This window comes from Ischnura elegans, chromosome 4, assembly GCF_921293095.1.
Source record: "Ischnura elegans chromosome 4, ioIscEleg1.1, whole genome shotgun sequence".
NCBI lineage: Eukaryota > Metazoa > Arthropoda > Insecta > Odonata > Coenagrionidae > Ischnura > Ischnura elegans.
In genome coordinates this window covers 97784760-97802417 of record NC_060249.1, presented here as the reverse complement: position 1 = coordinate 97802417, position 17658 = coordinate 97784760, and the positions used below count along the sequence as shown (strand labels likewise).

At 37.9% G+C, this 17658-nt stretch overlaps 1 protein-coding gene across 1 annotated transcript in view; it reads right to left on the bottom strand.

Annotated features, from left to right (window-relative positions):
• LOC124158203 (kinesin-like protein KIF26B) overlaps nt 1–16247 on the bottom strand; it is a 172337-nt gene extending 156090 nt beyond the window's left edge. Inside the window, exon 1 of the mRNA XM_046533390.1 lies at nt 14813–16247. Within this exon, the coding sequence (XP_046389346.1) occupies nt 14813–14862 (50 nt within the window). The 5' untranslated portion in view covers nt 14863–16247. The remainder of the gene's footprint in view (nt 1–14812) is intronic.
• Between the last annotated feature and the right edge of the window lie 1411 nt (nt 16248–17658).

Below are 17658 nucleotides of genomic sequence, written 5' to 3'. Positions count from 1 at the left end.
TCACAGTCCCACAGACTACTTAAATTATGACCCAAAACCAATCTGTATTCCACCCATCTATTTACATTCTAAGAGAACAAAAATATACCTAATTCTCAAAAAGGCATTGTAAGTACGCCAAAAGGTAGAGAAAATTAAAAGAAAATGGTACACACAAATGAATACGACATTAATACATATAAATAGAATAATTTCATGAAACACATGAAGATCATTGTTCCCAATCATTATCAAAAAGGCTATTTTTGGGGGTCTATGGAAGAAGGAGAGTTGACTATAATGATAAATAATTGAAATTAATCCTTGTAAACAGCACCCCATCTAAATGAGTATAGAGGAACACATTTAAAGCTAAACGTAAAAAAACAACTGACATCGCACCTCCGTATCTCAATTACTGGATTATCACCCTAACACTTACAAATGGCTTCGCTTTGCAATGGAAATGAATGTAGAATGCAGTTAACACTACTAAGTACTTTCAACAATGATGGACAAAGAGGATTATAAAAACTAAGATTCAATAATAGTCAACATGATAATTATCTCTCGCACTCAGAAAACACAATAATATGGCCTAAGGTGGTGAAGGATACAAAATCGTCAAAGTCGATCAAATGGATGTAATTGATGAATATTGAAATTTGTAATATGAAATAACATTCCACATAAAAATTGATACTAGCTAATTAAACTCGTGCGACAATTTAGAAAACTCACATTCCAAAATGTTTGACTATAGCATTATGTAAAATATGTTGAGTGCAAAAATATTTCATGCCGATGGTATATGCTACAACGAACATAAAATACTCAATTTATTTATTAATTTTTTTCTGAAGAGTAAATATATTTCTTTTGAATAACATAAATTTGCGAAGACGCCACCAATCCACCATATCTCAGAAAAGTTCTACCCTAACTGTTGAGACAACCAGGAAACAAAGTTCAGTGTTGACAAAAAAGGGAGTTACTAATTAGTAATTGCATTTAACCTTTTAAAATTTGGAAGCCGACTGAAAGAATGGAATAAAATCCACATGACAAGTGGGGTCAAATTATAGATAATTACTTTCATCCGCAATCATCCGCCGGATGTTATACTTTATCTCCTAGGATCATTATGCGATTTCGTAGTCGTTCCCAAGCCATAAAATCTATTTTAATCATAGCTATAAGTTTAAGGTAGATTAATTTCCCTTAATTACCATAATTTCTGAACATTCAGGTTTACATTATTTAATTAAGAGGGGTCTAACGGAAAAAAAACTTTCCCAGGTAAGCCATTGAAGATGAAACATTTAAAGAAAATGAAGCATTTTAAAACTGACAAATAAAATTAAAATCAGGATAAGGTCATTCGATGGGTAATACACGATTCAGTCTAGAACTCAATTTATGCTGCTAGTTGCACTGTAGCACCGTGTGAATATCATAAACCTATACCATTCAAATGTTACTATGATAACACAAATGGCGCAATCACGAAAGAAGATTAAATTGAATACGAATTCAAATTTTCATGCATGAAGTTACTTATTAACCTCAATTCCAAAGACAATACACGAAGTAAATGAAATAAAAGCCCAAAGTTGCAATTCCAAACACAGTTGGCTAAACCTTGATAGTTAAAAAACAAATTCCAAGGACCGAAAGAGAGATATAATTCCCGATGAAACCAATAACGTACACTTGGGGGTCATTAAAATTATAGTAGGAAATATACGGTTTCGAAAGTTTCTCTTCCTCGCTAGTACATTACCCGAGGATATTTGTCAGCTCATTTTCCAAAACATTCCTACGCAGACTCATTCAAACAGACTTCTACACAGACTTAAACATGAACAATGTCATCGCTCCTTCTACGAAAGATACTACAGAATTAAAGGCGATATACTTCATCATTCATGAAGGAAGTTAGAAATCTCATAAGCACGTAATTCATCCGGGGAAATATTCATTTAGCGAGACGAGCGTATTAAACAGATAAAAAATAAGCCACCTGCATAAGTACTCCGCGTGACAATGAATGTGAAGACAGCTGTCTCTGCACGGAGGAGCTTTTCGAGACACTCGACCTATCTCAGGACGTTTACCCCATCCGCAATGTCCCCGACGGCAGCCTAACTCATATTCGCTTTTACTTTTACGACCATGGTAGGTTCGAGGAAGCCGGGAAGGCGCGCGTAACTGCCTCAATTTCAACCTAACGATGTCCCTCGGCCATCTGTTATGCCTTCCACTGCGACCCACGGGGGCGCCTCCTTCATTCCAAACGCTCTCGATTCCCGCAGTTTCACCGCGTTTTCCCAACCTCTTTTCACGTCCACTTCTCCACAAACGCGTGTGGATGGGGAATGGCTGCACTTTCTCTCATACACTTTCGACGATTACTTCTTCACCCTTTTTCCCCAATATTGATGCAAGCCAAAACGGGAGATTGTCGAGTTAACCGCGTAATTCCGCTCAGTGGAGCAGTGGAGTGGAGGTTTTGAGGGATAAAACCCCCTCATAGCCCACAGAAATTTTTAAATTTAATTCATTTTACTTCATTGGATTAATATTTCTTTTAAAATAATGAAATGATTAATAAAATATCCCTCAGGAAGCCGTAAAATTCACCATTTTGAACTATTTATCTCAAAAATTTCTAGGGGAGAGCCCCCGCATCTCCTGATTCCCGTAGTGAGTAATCTATACCCTCCAGACCCCCAGTATTAGTTGCGCCTAAAACCCCCTCTAGCCTTAATTCCTGACTGCGCCCCAGCTTTCGTTAACAACCCCAGTGATCGAAACCATCACCATCAATGCTTACTTCTTTTGTAAATTAGAGGATGGCTATAAATGGTTACGACGAGCATAGCTTTCTGCTAGGGCATTGATTTTGAATTGTCATTGGCTATTGGTCACTTTAATGTAAACAAAGGCACCTCAATTTAAGGACACGGGGAATTTAGTAACTTTGAAATTTTTCTCAAAGCCACATAACTTTTTCACAGCTCACAGGAAATAGACTGCAGAACCTATTAATTTGTGATATCGGTTTTTCCACGTGCAATAAGGGATCGTTCTTGTAGAATACCGCGTACTATATTACCTTCGATAGTTTAGGGCTAGAATAGCTTAGCTTGAACTAGGTAAAACAGGCTCTGCATGCACGGTTAAGAACTTACAATATTTCATATACAAAATTCTAAAGTAAGTATGGTGTTATTTGAGGAGGAAAAACATCCGTATAGAATCTTAGTAATTTATCTTCCAAATCATAATTACATTCGAAATCTATAAGTCCAGAAAAAAATGGCTAAGTTGGATGATTTTCCATGAATTTCAATGGAGTGCATTATCGAGGTTTCTTGCAAGATGGCCAGGTGTGCGATTTCTTTTCTTCATTCGGGGTTAGGGAATCATCATTCCAATGTAATTGAGTCCATTGAAAACACTTGGGAATTTACAGCATTGAAAAATTAATGATTAGTCACCAACCGACCAATATGAAAGTGCATCGTCCAACGTTTACCATTCAATGATGTCACTCACACATTGCGGCAACATCGAGATGAATCAATGGCTAAGAACAAAAACTTATACGTATTTACACTTAAATAGCACAACACTTTGACTTGGGTTGTAACACATCAAGATAAATACGAAAATCGAGTCTTTATTTTTACTCTTGGAAATTCATTGCCATGCAGACAAAGGCAAAGTAAAAGGCTTTATACTAAGATACTAATTTTATTTTTACATTCCTTTCCATGCGGTAATGCATCCAAGTCTATTATTACAAGTACGACACGAAATGAGCATGAACGAGCTACCCTATTATCAGAAAGAACTGCTAACTCTTAAATGCGTGCAAGCAGCAAATAGCGATAAAAACAGCACGCTCGCTTCAAATTTCTTTGCCTCTAAATTCATAAGTACATAAAAGCACGGAAACATAAGTAACAGGAAATATCAAAGCATGAGGGGAAGTAGATACACACATTTAATCTTAATCACTACATTTATCAGTATACTCATAAATAATAACTGACTTAATTTCTCAAAAAGATCCCTTTAAATAGCATGTTTAACTGTTGCTTAGCAAGTACACTGCCGGTGAACATGGAAACACAAAATCCCTATCTTAGAAAAGGTGCGTATGCCATATTCACTCCGTCATTGTCGGTATCACGTCATGCAAAAAAATCAACGTTATATTTTGAGTAATTCATTTTAATGAAAGGCACAAGATACAGTGTAGAAAATACACTTATAAATATGAAATTTTTTATGTTTTTATTTGGATATTTACGCAAAATTTACACTCAAAGGTGGATTCATCCATAATTAGTATTTACTACAATTATAAAAAATGTAAACCATAAGTCTGAGCACGTCTGAGAAAAGGGGAAGGGAACCCAATAATAGACTATATGAATTATATGGATGGGACAATAGTTGTCTACTTTTATAAAATCACTTCAATCGGATCACCTTTATCACATTTATTTCATTATAAAATCATCGCTTAACTAAGAGGTTTAACTTTTAAACACCATATCATGGCACGAAAGATATCTGATTTTCATATTCCAAGTCCAATCTTTGATTGCCAGACGATTCACCACCTCCATAATGATCGAAAAAACTAATACATTCATTTTTAGAAGAGAACAATATTTTTTTACTACCCGATTTGCAATAACGCGATGAAAATAGTCCTTAAGTACATATTTTAATGGTCACTTATATTTCAAGCCACTTAATGAATTCTTCAATAAATGTGTTTGGAAAATAAAAATATCGCTTTGTAGGGGCCACTGTATCATGTTTATTAGACAACAACTAGATTTAAAACCTTAGATACATAGTCAGAACTAATTATGGAACCAATTAGAAGTACAAATTATGCCTGTTTACACTCGAAAAATGTACTCCAAAAAAGTGTACTTTTTCCAATATGTTACGGTTTAAGAATTTACGATAACCATAAATGAGTGTGAAGTTATCAGTTACATTAATATAAAATTGGATATTTTAATTTATATAGTATAAATTGGGTGATTTCAAATTTAGATTTAATAGTCACCATCTAGATTTCATTACTAAGTTACAGCGTCAAAACTAAATTATAAAATCAATTATAAGTCAAATTATACCTATTTACAGTCTGAAAGTGTACTTTATAAAGTGTGATTTTTTTCAAATAAGTTAAGGTTACAGGATAAGCGATTAACATAAATAAGTGTGTAGTCATCAGTTACATTATTGTGAAAATGGGTTTTGATCACGCTGCTGTTAGATATTGATATAAAAAGAGTGATAAAAGGTGACTCTATTTGCTATTGACCTGCCACTCCTTTAAACTGTTCCCTCTCGCAGAAAACTTCACGGACTCGGGGAAATGAAAAATAAATTCTCAAGTCTCATGAGGAAACGGGACTTCTTCATGGAGGCGTTCCCTTGTGAATACGTCGGGGGAAAAAATATATGTAAAAACGTATGAAGGTGTAGAGAAGAGTTCTGGGAGCGCTCCGGCAGACTCGAGCACAATTAGCACGCTCCTCTTCGCGTTTGACGATGGAGCTGAAATGGTCGCCTAAATATTTTTCCTCCGGGCAAAGGAAAAACGGAGTTAAACGAGTGGATTTCTCGGCGAATATGCCCCACTTAACTTTTAAAAAAATCTCACCGGAAACAGTAGTAAATAGCAATAACGTCTAGAAAGGAGCAGAGGGAGGAAAAGGTTCTTGGAGCCTCATAACCATTTCGACGAGTTAGTTATGCGCTCGCGAACTGCGGTTCGTGAAACGGAAAAATCGTCGAGGGTAGCGTTTCCTCGCCGAAATAAAAGCAGGCTCAGGAAATTTGACGGTACTCTCTTTTTTTTTAGTAGTTTCACATTTGCAAATAAAATCTCAAAAAAATTATTTTGCACAGTGACACGAATCTGTTTGCGTTACATATTTAACGATTACAAAATTTGTTTAAAGACGTAAATAACTTTCCCACACAACTTTTTATGAAAACTTTAATTGATTGAATTGCTACAATATATAGTTTAATCTTTTCATCGTACTGCCAAACTGTAGGTACGGAATTTTCTAGGAATTACGTTGAAAAAATGCGAAATGGACAAAAAGAATCAGAAAAAATACAGAAAATAGCTGGTATAGAATAAGAACTATTTCGTAAATTCTGGGTATTACTACGAGTTAAAATCTCACGACTTAAGATGAAAATCAATCAATAAATGTACCCAACCGCACCGTCCTCAATAAAGAATTATAAAAGGAAACAAAAATGTATAAATTTATAGTAAAGCTATTAAAATGTTTGAATAGACTGAAAATAACGCCATTAATGACATTTTGTATCATTTACGCGATGATGAGGCATGAAAAATGATTCTCCCTTTAGAATTTTATGGAACACCAATCGGCAGCACTTAAGTCAACAACCACAATTATATGCCTAGTAATAAAGAAACTTCTCGACATATTAAAAAATGAAGACAATTAGGGGTTTATTGTCATGATGGATCACTGTGAAAGAATACGGTATAAATAATACCGAATGTGAATCAGTAGACTCCATGTCGTTAAAGTAGAAGGGTGGCTTTAACGATTGAATCTTGGTAATTTCTTGATTGTGGATTCGTGCTGCGAATACTGACTTTACTGTCGCATATTATACCATCTAAATAAATTTGAAGAGATATGTAAAATGGTCACCACGCTCGAAACGCTGGCGGAGATTGTGCTTATTACATCTAAATGCTACCCCGCAACACCTCCAAAAGGCGTGCGGCGGAAGTGTTAGGACACCAACCTCAACCTTTATGAGAATACTAAAATATTCATATGCGCGTGGTTAGGGATTTGACTGCCTGATCTCAAATTGGCATTTATTTTAGCCCGTTATTATTTGGGAAAAAAACGAATTCCTAAACATTTCCTTCCGGAAAATATCCGTTTTGTTTAATATGTGACCTGCAGTGCCGGTATATGATGACCGTTAGGAGAAGCACCCTGACCCAGTGCGCATGACCGCCACCAATGATCGCTGCCACTACCTTACTCCTCAATGAAATGAATACACCATCTAGAGCAAACGCGCCCGATTGGGACCCAACCGAGGAAGCGAACGACAGGAACGTCTATGGTTTCAGGACTCGAAGCATCACGAGGACAAGTCTCCCGAAGGACTCCGATCGCGGACCACGGATTTTCTTATCTCTACAGAGCAGCGAAGGGACGGCAAATCGACAAGCGGTTTGGTGGCTGGGGAACGATGCATAAAAAAATAAATAACCCGAACTGCCGCCATATGCGAAATCAGCACAAAAACGGGACAAGGAGAGGGAGAAATCGCTCAGAGAGAGCTCCTCGTCTCTCGATTGGGATTTGGAGTTTGCGAGACAATGAATGAGATGAGGAGGGGGAGGACGGGTACACTCTCTCCTCTCTCTCTCTTTGGCACCGCCGCGGCTGGAGCCACAAAAGACGACGGAGAGAGGGCCTCAAGAAGATCAAACGCGGGGAATTACGCCGTGCCGTGTGGCGGAGCTCCACATCCCGAGGACTGAGACTATTCTCGAAGGGGTTTTCGGTGGAACAAAACGCGTGGCGTGCGTTGGATTGGGTACGCAGAGAGGTAGGCATCCATCGCGATGCTCACGGCACAGCCCGAGGGGATATCGTGGGCATTTGGTACGCCAACGTTTTACCCCACAACTCTCTCCTCCTCCTCCTCTTCTTCTACTTCCAAAAGGAGTTTCTTCCTCCTTCAAAATTTCCCGCACATTACCATCCCTCATACTCCGACCGACATACTCTCTTGTGCCTCCTTGCTGCGGATCGGGAGTTACGTTCCGCTTCGCTCCATTGTCGGGAGAGAGAAATTTTCGTTTCCTTTCCATCTCTTTACGTGCGTTATAACTTCACTTTATTCTCGTGACTGTGCGTCGGATTTATTTCATTTTATTTCGCTTTCACCGCATGCAGTCCTGTTCGGTAGACGCATATTTTTACCTTCACGCTGACGAAACACCGTCATACAATCGGTATCGGTGGTTTTCATTTCGGAGAATAGCTAAGAATACCGTTCGTATCCTCGCTGACAAGCATCGTGAACATGCTATTATTTACATCACTTCGCATTAAATCACGTTAACATTCTAGAGCGGGGCAATATTATATTTCTATTAGCAAAACTAGGCAAAAGTCCTCCTGCCTGTGAACATTACCTCAATACTCACGTAAAAACAATTAAAGTTCGTTAATACTCCATACACTCGTCCAGAATTAAAGAATTGTTATGGAAATGGAATAATATAGATACTCATCAAACATATACACATTAAGGCTATAATAATTTATTACGATCACTGGTTTTTGAAGGAAATGTTATTGATATGCTGGAAGTGATTTAAGCGAAAAATTTAATATTTTTCAGCTAAACAATACGATTTTTAGACAAATTCTAAATGTTGAAGATTATTGACTGCAACAATTACACACACACTTCCTTTACTAAGTCATCTAACCCTCATCCCTAATAAATCCCAAACCTCTGTATTGAGTGAGGGCACTTTAAAAAAATGAAAACGCTGCACCGAACCAAATGTTTTCTATCAACCACAATGGAGGGCATGGGGTTGGGACCTGAGGGCCAGCTGCAGCAATACAGACCGTTAAAATATTCTCCTTGAAAAAATGAAAGCATGACCCAACTTTAATGGTGATCGGTTTAGTGGTGCCCAAGTCTATTGTCATAAAAATCCATTTTACATAAATAGATGAATCGATAATATTCTCAAGTTTTATTTAGTTTATTGATATATTTAAACTTGAGTTTCTTTTCCTTTCAATTGATGATATGAGCTAATCAAGGTTAAAAAGCACTTACTATATCGATAAAGAACATTCAATATCACGAAGGTTTTTGACGAAACCAATGGCGTACCTCCTTATCAGGTGATATCGGAGTATTGAATTCAGTACTCCGATACTATTCAGTACTCCTTCGTAGACATAAATATTTTCCTGAAAATATATTTATATATTAAGACGATTGACAAAAAAATAATTATGGAGTCACTAGATATATCCATATTTACCGCATATGCCGATAACACGCTAGTGTTATAGGCCTTATTGTAATTCACTCTGAACATATCTTAATTCCTACAGTAGCCAACACTCTCAAAACTTGCAATGACCCGAGATTTAAATAAACCCACGCCCTGTACAGGAAGGTTTTAAAAGTGGACTCCACCGTGCGATGTAACCATAGCAACGGCTGAAGATATCCCTGTATATCCCGCTGCAATGAATCTCGAAAATATTACGTTCACATGCACCAAGTAAATTTCAAAAGCATTACAATGTGATAAAAATATACACTTTGTTACACAAGAACGCAAAAGGCAAACATGTGAGGAATTCGAAGACGATGATCCGTCATAATGACACACATAAAGATCTAATATCCCACGACTAATGAATCCTTGTTTTATCAGAAGACAGTTCTAGAAATCGTGAATTTGAATCTGACCGTTGAAATCGATTGCCAATATTTAAGCATAATGGGACTTTTCATGCAATCGAAACGCTTAAGAAAACGTACAGTCATATCATACATATCACATACAAAATGGAATCATTTTCAGGAAGAGGTACAAAGAGTGCAGCATTAGACACGTAAAAACTTTTGTAAACATAAATAAAAATACACTAAAAGGAACACCGGGAGTTAATTTGTTTTGCTCTAAAAGCATGAAGGTATGGGATTCGTGCTTCAAATTATCACACAAAGCAAACATCTACAATTGTACTCTCCAGGCATATCGCGGAAAACGTACTTATACCTCTCCAAAGAGGTAAAACACACCCATTCACAGCACACATACGTCATCGCTGATTAGCGGAACAATAGCAAGAACAACAGGGACTAATACTAAAGTTTCACCTCAATCCGGTACCGTATGCCGACGGGATAAAAATATTCCTCACCCGACACGAGTAAAGGAATCAACCTCGCAGGCATGGAAATCCGATTGTAGACTGCCTTTGACGAATGGGAGGCTGGCATCTTTACTCCCTAGAGCTCAACAATTAAATCCTTCCATCCCAATATTCCCTGGGTCGCGTTTTCCTCCCAATAATGAGGAAAGCTCCAATTAAATTCCACATCTCGTCGCTGAATGGCTACATTGTTAAGACAAAGGGCTTTTGTACGAACTTTGCTGTTGAGGCCTTTAACGACTGAGTGCCTTATTGCACAGAGCCCTCCATGAGTTGCTCCTCCTCTCGCAATGACCGAAGAGAGTGGGCAACGAGCACAGCCACTGAGAGACTACAAATATAGCACAAGTGAGCATTCAATGATACCTAAAGAACCCTTCAGAATTATCCTGATACGGGAATTGCAGAGGGAATTGGAAAGGCAATGCAGTAGTTAATATCTTGAAGGAATGTTTATTCTTTCTCACGATAGATTAGATAGAGAGATTCCGAGAACGGTTGTCATGGTGTTATCATTTGTAATTAGGACTAATTTCATGAATGAGCAACGGAATGCGATATGAATAGCAGCTCTTGAAAACCGTTACATAAATTTATTAACGCTTATAGATTAGAGATTCAAATGCACAGCCTTTTTTAAAATAATAGAATTAATTTTCAGCTAAAGAGATTTACTGCTGCAATGGTAATTATACGTTTTCCCGAACTAATTTCACGTAACTAATACCTATTTATAATTATGAGTATTTTACTATACTTTCAAACCGCAACTCTGAGATGTTTCTCATGAATTTAGTTAAAAGCAATTCAATTATTTTTGCCTTTATACATAACACAACATATAATCTTGGATTTTACCGAAATGAAGTATATTTTACAACTGATAATAATATTGATAATCTGATAGTCAGGTTATTTAAAATTTAGGTTTCAAATTTCGATAGACACAACTATCGCCAATGAATGAATTAGCAAATTTTAATAATTTCCAAATCTGTTTTGATGCTTTCCCTATGAATTAAAAACTAAACAAATAATAAAAACTAGCATTAAGAACCAATGCTTTGGATAATATAATGTAAAATAAATTGCATGAGGCATCTCTGAGAAAAGAGTCCAGGAATTCTCAATTACACTCATATTACCAGCAGCGGAATAGATTTTACACGACACAATTACCTACATTAGTAAATAATATTCATTAATAACGTGCATCAAAATGTTTAAGGGTAGATTTTCGAAAACATTTTGAGGAAGAAGACAAAATGCGTTGCAAATCCTGTGACCAGTTTTAAAGGAATTGGAAAACAGGTTATTATAGCACGCTAATAATTCAAGACTAACATGGTAGAATGATTTTCCTAAATAATATCTAATATATTTTATAAATCTCGTTCAATCCATGTTTATTTAGTACTACTTTCAAGAGACAAGAAAATAAGTCAACGATAATACTAAACTCAAATGATTACAGTATCATAGCCACAGAACTTTGGAATACGGGTGAGAGTCAAGTCATAAGATCGTAAAATTGGGGCAGGTAACATAGGCCATAAGTAAAATATAAAATAAGTAGCACATAATCGATAAAATAGCAGGCAAGCAAAATCTTTTAACATACAATAATTAAAATGAGAAACAAAATTTAACCGGGTTTGAATCGAGTAGGGGATAAAAAATATACTTACAATTTGTATAATATTACAAAATATGATCATAAAATAATGCAAAATGCACGCAGTGACCACCGAAGTCACTTTCAAGGTCCTGTACAAAGTAACTGTAGCAGCGACTTGTTATTCAATTTATATTTACTTCTGGTTAAATTACGTAAATACCGAACAAGTACCCAGGCGATTAAATGTGGATTTTCACAAAATATTTTTTCACGCTGCCTTCGCTGTGAGAGGTTCTTTAAAACAAAACACGCCGCGACGCCACTGGTTGGGAAGAAAAGCGCCGGGCATCCAGCTGACCCATCACCGAGACTGGAGCGAACGGAAGGGAAAATGGTTTCGTCATTTTTTCTTATTCTTCGCCAGGCGGAAAAAAGAAATAAATTTTTTTTCGGGAACACGACGAGTAATTAAACTTCGCAAAACCATCTGGTGGCTGTGTTTAGAGGGAAGTTTAAGGGTTGAAGAAGGCATGAAGGGGAGGAAAGAGAGAGTTTCCGTCGAGAGAAAAACCAAAACCCACCAAAGTTAAACAAAACTAAGGAGGAGAGAGAAAAAAAAGGTAGGGAAGTTTTTTAAGTTGGGCCCGACTTCGGTGTAACTTTCTTGAAATAATATCCGAATAGAAAATACAAAACTAAGGAAACGCCCTTTCTGGGCAGTGTGCCGTCGTTCAACGCCTATTCTAAAGGGTGTTGCGTGGAAATAAGGATTGAGAAGCAGCCTCATTAAAACCATTAACAACTGTATTAAAATTTAATGAATATTTTTGACTTTTAATCAACTAAATGTAAACACGCGGCTTTAAATGCAAGCCTTAGTGTCAATAAGCACCTGAGATGGAGTAAAAAATTTATAATTAATATTTTAGAAAAATAAAATAGCAAAGTATTCCGTTCATTGCCAGAAGCTTCATTAATAAGGTTTTCAATTAACACATTTTCAATAACAAGAAACATAAGCCAATAAAATCACTTAGGAAAAACTGTAATTCAGCAGTTATAAGTTTCGAATTCAAGTCGGGGAAATATTCACAGCCTGCTGAAAAATAAATAAAATACATATTTATATAGCCAATTCAAAGCGTATATACTTCATGTAGCTGAAGCAAGAATTTACTTGAAACTTCATAGTTATTGGGGTGTAAACTGGATAGGGTTATTTTGACATTTTTAGCTGTACGTGCAAAAAATCTAGAGGAGGTAATAGTTCTTTCAAAAATTAACGGGACAGTAGTTTTCACCAACTCAGAAATCAAACCCAATTTTTGGGAGTTCATTGGCAAGATTAAATTAATACGAGTAACGTCCCCTTTAATTTTATGCTCGTGGTGACATCTGATTCCCTGTACGTGACTATAATTATATGCTTCCCAGAAAAACACAAGCAAACTATAAGCAAAAAACACGGATCTCATTTAAAATGCCACTATAAGGAAATACAATACTGTATGCAAATTATACGGTATTATAGCCTCTACTCACGTAATGATGGATGCAAAAGAAATTTCGTTCTTCTAAACAGACACAATAAAAAAGTGACGATGATCAAAAGAGAAGACCAAATTAAAACATTTCAAAGATAAGATAATTGGACACATAAATAGCTAAATGCCATCTCAATATTACCATGGTTATTCCATTGACACATTCAAAATAGCTATAATTTCAATTGAGCTGTTAAAGTTATCTTTTCCTAATTTTTTAACACCTAACTATGGAAAAATATGACTTCTGACACTTTTCTGTACACTGAACACTAAATACTAAGCGAAACACAAAACTAGCAATTCAATGAAAATTAATCTTCGTATTTGGGTATTAAATTACTATTTCATACCACGGTATAAACTAGAAAGCCTTTACGGAGAGTTCCGCCTAAAGTGAGAAAAGAGTCAACGTAAAAGTGCCTGCACGACCATCTTCAAAATAATTACAATGAGTGGACTCATTAAGTAGAGTAGTATCATTCCCTAATATGACCTTATCCATTTTCCATCCAAGATCTTTTCCGTCTTGATATATTAATTTTTCATCTGATACCATTATTATCCACACACACTCAGGTGATTCCGGAACCAGTACGCGGTAATTTTGTGTAACGATATATAGGTTTTCCAGCAGGGATACGTATGGACAGCTTCTTCAATGCCGTCATGCAACAGATTCAGAATTGGCATAAAATCTGCAATTATTATTACATAAATAACCCACCCCAGCAATAAATCCGTGACAAACCTCGTGATCGTGGTTTTGCGAAACTTTGATCGAGACACAAAGCATTTTTCTTCAAATTTAAATGCGTACCTACTAATAAAATCAAATGGTAATCGGCAGTCAACAAGTAGATTTACCTACGTCCTGTTTCCATCAGTAAATATTTCAGAAAAATACTGTAATGCAGATACAACAACACAACCTTCACAGGACGACAAAATGACCATCGGCAACCATATTTGTGAGAAAAATGAGTACATTAACTCCGAACACAATACCCTTACAAGATTTTCCACCAGGGGATAAGTATGGTCAGTTTTTCAATTCCGTCAAGAGCTGAATGTAGAATTGGCATCGAGTTCAATATTATTTGACGCGCCGCAGGCGCGATTCAGCTGTACCGATGAACCATATTCACCTTAACCAGCCAGTTCACAATAGATTAAATATTTTGCGCCTTAGAATGTGTTGTGTGTGTAGTGTTGGGTTTGTGTGAATGGAAAAAAAATTGTGGAGATGTTTCGAAGCAGTAAAACAATGACCTATCCCTGATAAACCTCGTGATCGTGGTTTGTGGAAACTTTGAGCGAGACACACAGTATTTCATCTCACAGTTAAATGCTTATTTATCCATAGAATCGAACTGTACTCAGCTGTCAACAAGTGGATTTATATACCTCTTACTTCTACAATCAGAAAATAATTCGGAAAAATTCTATAATTCAGACCTTCGTAGGACGACAAAATCATCGCAAGCATAAAAAGCATAAAAGTGAATGAGCATAAAAATGAATATATTAACTCCGAACTCATCGGGGACCCTCATAAAAGATAAGTTCAGCCGGAAGAGAGAAATTTCTTCCAAATTGGAGCAAAAAAAACAAGCTTAACGTGGGCGACGTACCTTTCGGTGCTCCCAGGATCGGGGCTGCTGTTACCGGCTGATGGTTCCATGACGACCGGTCAAGAAACGCCTCGCACCGAGAAGCAGGCCGAGATATCTCACCCAAGGGCCCACTAAACGCCTCGCCAGCACATCGGCTCAGCAGAACGACACGTGAGGAACATTGGCGAAACCATAAAGCACCAGTAATTCAACGTGCACACGTCAACCATGAAATGCCAACACTGTCGACGATGCACCAAATAAAATCGTCGAAAATGTCAACGAGTAAACATAGTTCTGATGCTGGTTCGGACTAACCAGTCGAAAAACAAGCCTACGACCTGAGTATTCAAACGAATAAAGGTATAGTTTGAAGTGTTTCTTTCAAGCAATTGTCGATGAGTTATATTAGTCACAGTATGCAGGAAAGAAAGAGGGATTTCTCAAAATGTTTAGGAATGGATGCAGCTTTCCGACTCCACTTCACAAGTGCAGGGCATACGGTCGGGGTCCATGCGTTTGACACACGCTGGGTGCTCATTTATAATCTCGTCCCTGGCCACTGGACAAAGGCGTCAAAGTACACAAGGAGGAAGGGTTAATGCCTTCCGTGTCCAAACGGAACGTTATTACAGGGTTAAACACCTCCGGGTACGACACTTGACCAGCCATCCGCAGGGACAATGGAGGGACATAATGCACCTCTCACACATTTAATATTCACGCCGGGACCTTAATGAGGACAAAGCGAGACGGAACTGGAGCACATGAGGTATGCAATCTGGAGGTTTGGCCACTGGATTAAACAAACATTCTTCGAGCAGGTAGCACCAAAAATTCCAGCAAGTCCTGCCGTAAAAGAATTTGCACGCCGGAAGATTTGCGAGACGGAAGAGCTCTAGAAAATGCAACAAAATGTTTTAACACTCTCAAGTTGATAGTCTATTATCTGCTAAGAAGAACAGATTAACACAGACAGAAGGCATTTCACGACACTCTTTTTTACACACTTCCCACTTTTAGTTCTGGGGTATTTAAACGATTTAGGAATATTTAAGGTTACGGCGATCAGAAGCGAGGTACGAGTAACATAAACTGTGGACCATGTCGATGACGTCCGAAAGATAGCTCATTTTAGGTTTTCTACTGTGTTAATGGATTGCGAAATAGTTGATTCGTCAGGCCGGACAGAAAAGTACGTTTCTTGGGATTTGTAAGAATTTTTCTGAGGATCGCGGGGTTTACTTGCGATGAAATTCGACAGATGATTTCACGAGGTAAAATCGGTCTTCGACACTGGAAGAAGTTTGGAGACTCCTTCGACGCCCAAAAACTGGCACGAGTCCCCGAGTCTCGTGAACTGGAAGACTTGTTCACCGCGCTGGATGGCACAGTTGGGAACGATTATCAAGCGAAAAAGAAGCCGCGCTTCGCATGACGAACCTGCCACCGTTACGGGCGACGGCAGACTACTGGCTGAGCGGTCGAGAGAGCCGGAGAAGTCGAGTAGGGGAAGTGGAGAGGGAAGAGGGGAGGGAGGCGTTTGTACGAGTGCGTTGTAAAAGCGCCCCCACCCCTACCGCGCGCATGGCACCCCACCCCACCAGCCTAATGTGTATGCTATGTCCCCCCACCTCCCGATCCTCTCATCATCGGGAGGGGCGCAACCCAGGGTTCTCTCCCTTTCCTTCCCATTTTCTCTCTCCCACAACCCGAAATCCTCCGCGCGCAGAACACACGACCGACCGACCAACCCCTTATGCCTTCCGTCGGGAGGCGCGGCCCCTCCCGCGACCTGCATTCGCTCTTTAAATTGTCGCACTTCGATTGTCGAGCGCCGCCGAAAACTTCACGGCGTGACACCACCCCGTCGCGCCACTAGTAAGGCAGTCAACCTCCACCAACTCCAGCACTCTTCGAATCGTAAGGATGCGCGAAAAGTTATTACAGTAAAAATGTAGTTAACACCTCAAATGTACAAGTGAAAATCAAAATCAATAGATAACGCATAAATAAATGTAAAAAAATACCTCAAGTGCGTTAAGTAAATTGGGACCTGTACACTTTGCCTTAACGAAATCGCTTCCCAATTGACCCATAATATTACTTACGTAAATATGTATTAACGGGAGTTGACATTTTGTAAACCAGACTGCTTGAGGAATAAAATCCATTTTTTTCTGAAATGTATTAATTTTACTACCGATACTGATGAATAAGTAACACAACGATAAAAATTTATCAGAAATTGTAAGGGTATATCGAATATTAAATAATATTTCCTTCTGCCTCCACGCTTGGACACATGCATAAATTACGCAGTGGCATGAGGCAATGATAAAGAATAACAGCTCAGGATTAGTCCAATGGAGAGAGAGGATGAACACAATCGTTTGCTATAAGAAATATATTTTGCATCAAAGTAAATATTGGGCAAATACCTGCGTCGCGAACCGCCTTTAAACGACTTTCTCCCCCAATAAATGACAGAGAAATGAATTTGATTATCAAAATGGGTTTCGATTCTAGGATTATTATCCCAATGAAGCGGTTTTCCCTGATACGCTGGAGCCTTAATTCCAGGAATACATACACTTAACTCACTCAAGCGATGACTCAACCCGAAGGTAAGTTTTATAGGAGGAAAGAGATTTAAATTGACACATTCAGGGTAGGGTAACCAATTTTTCTCTCAAGGCCACATAACACCAAGAAGATTTCTAATTGGGGTGTCAGAGTCTTCACCCGGAGTAACAACTGGAAACTCTTCGGTCACCAGCTAACCGCGCAACCAATTAACCTACCACTCTCTCCTCTCACAAAACTGATAAGATAACATTAAAAAATGAAGTACTTTTTAAAGG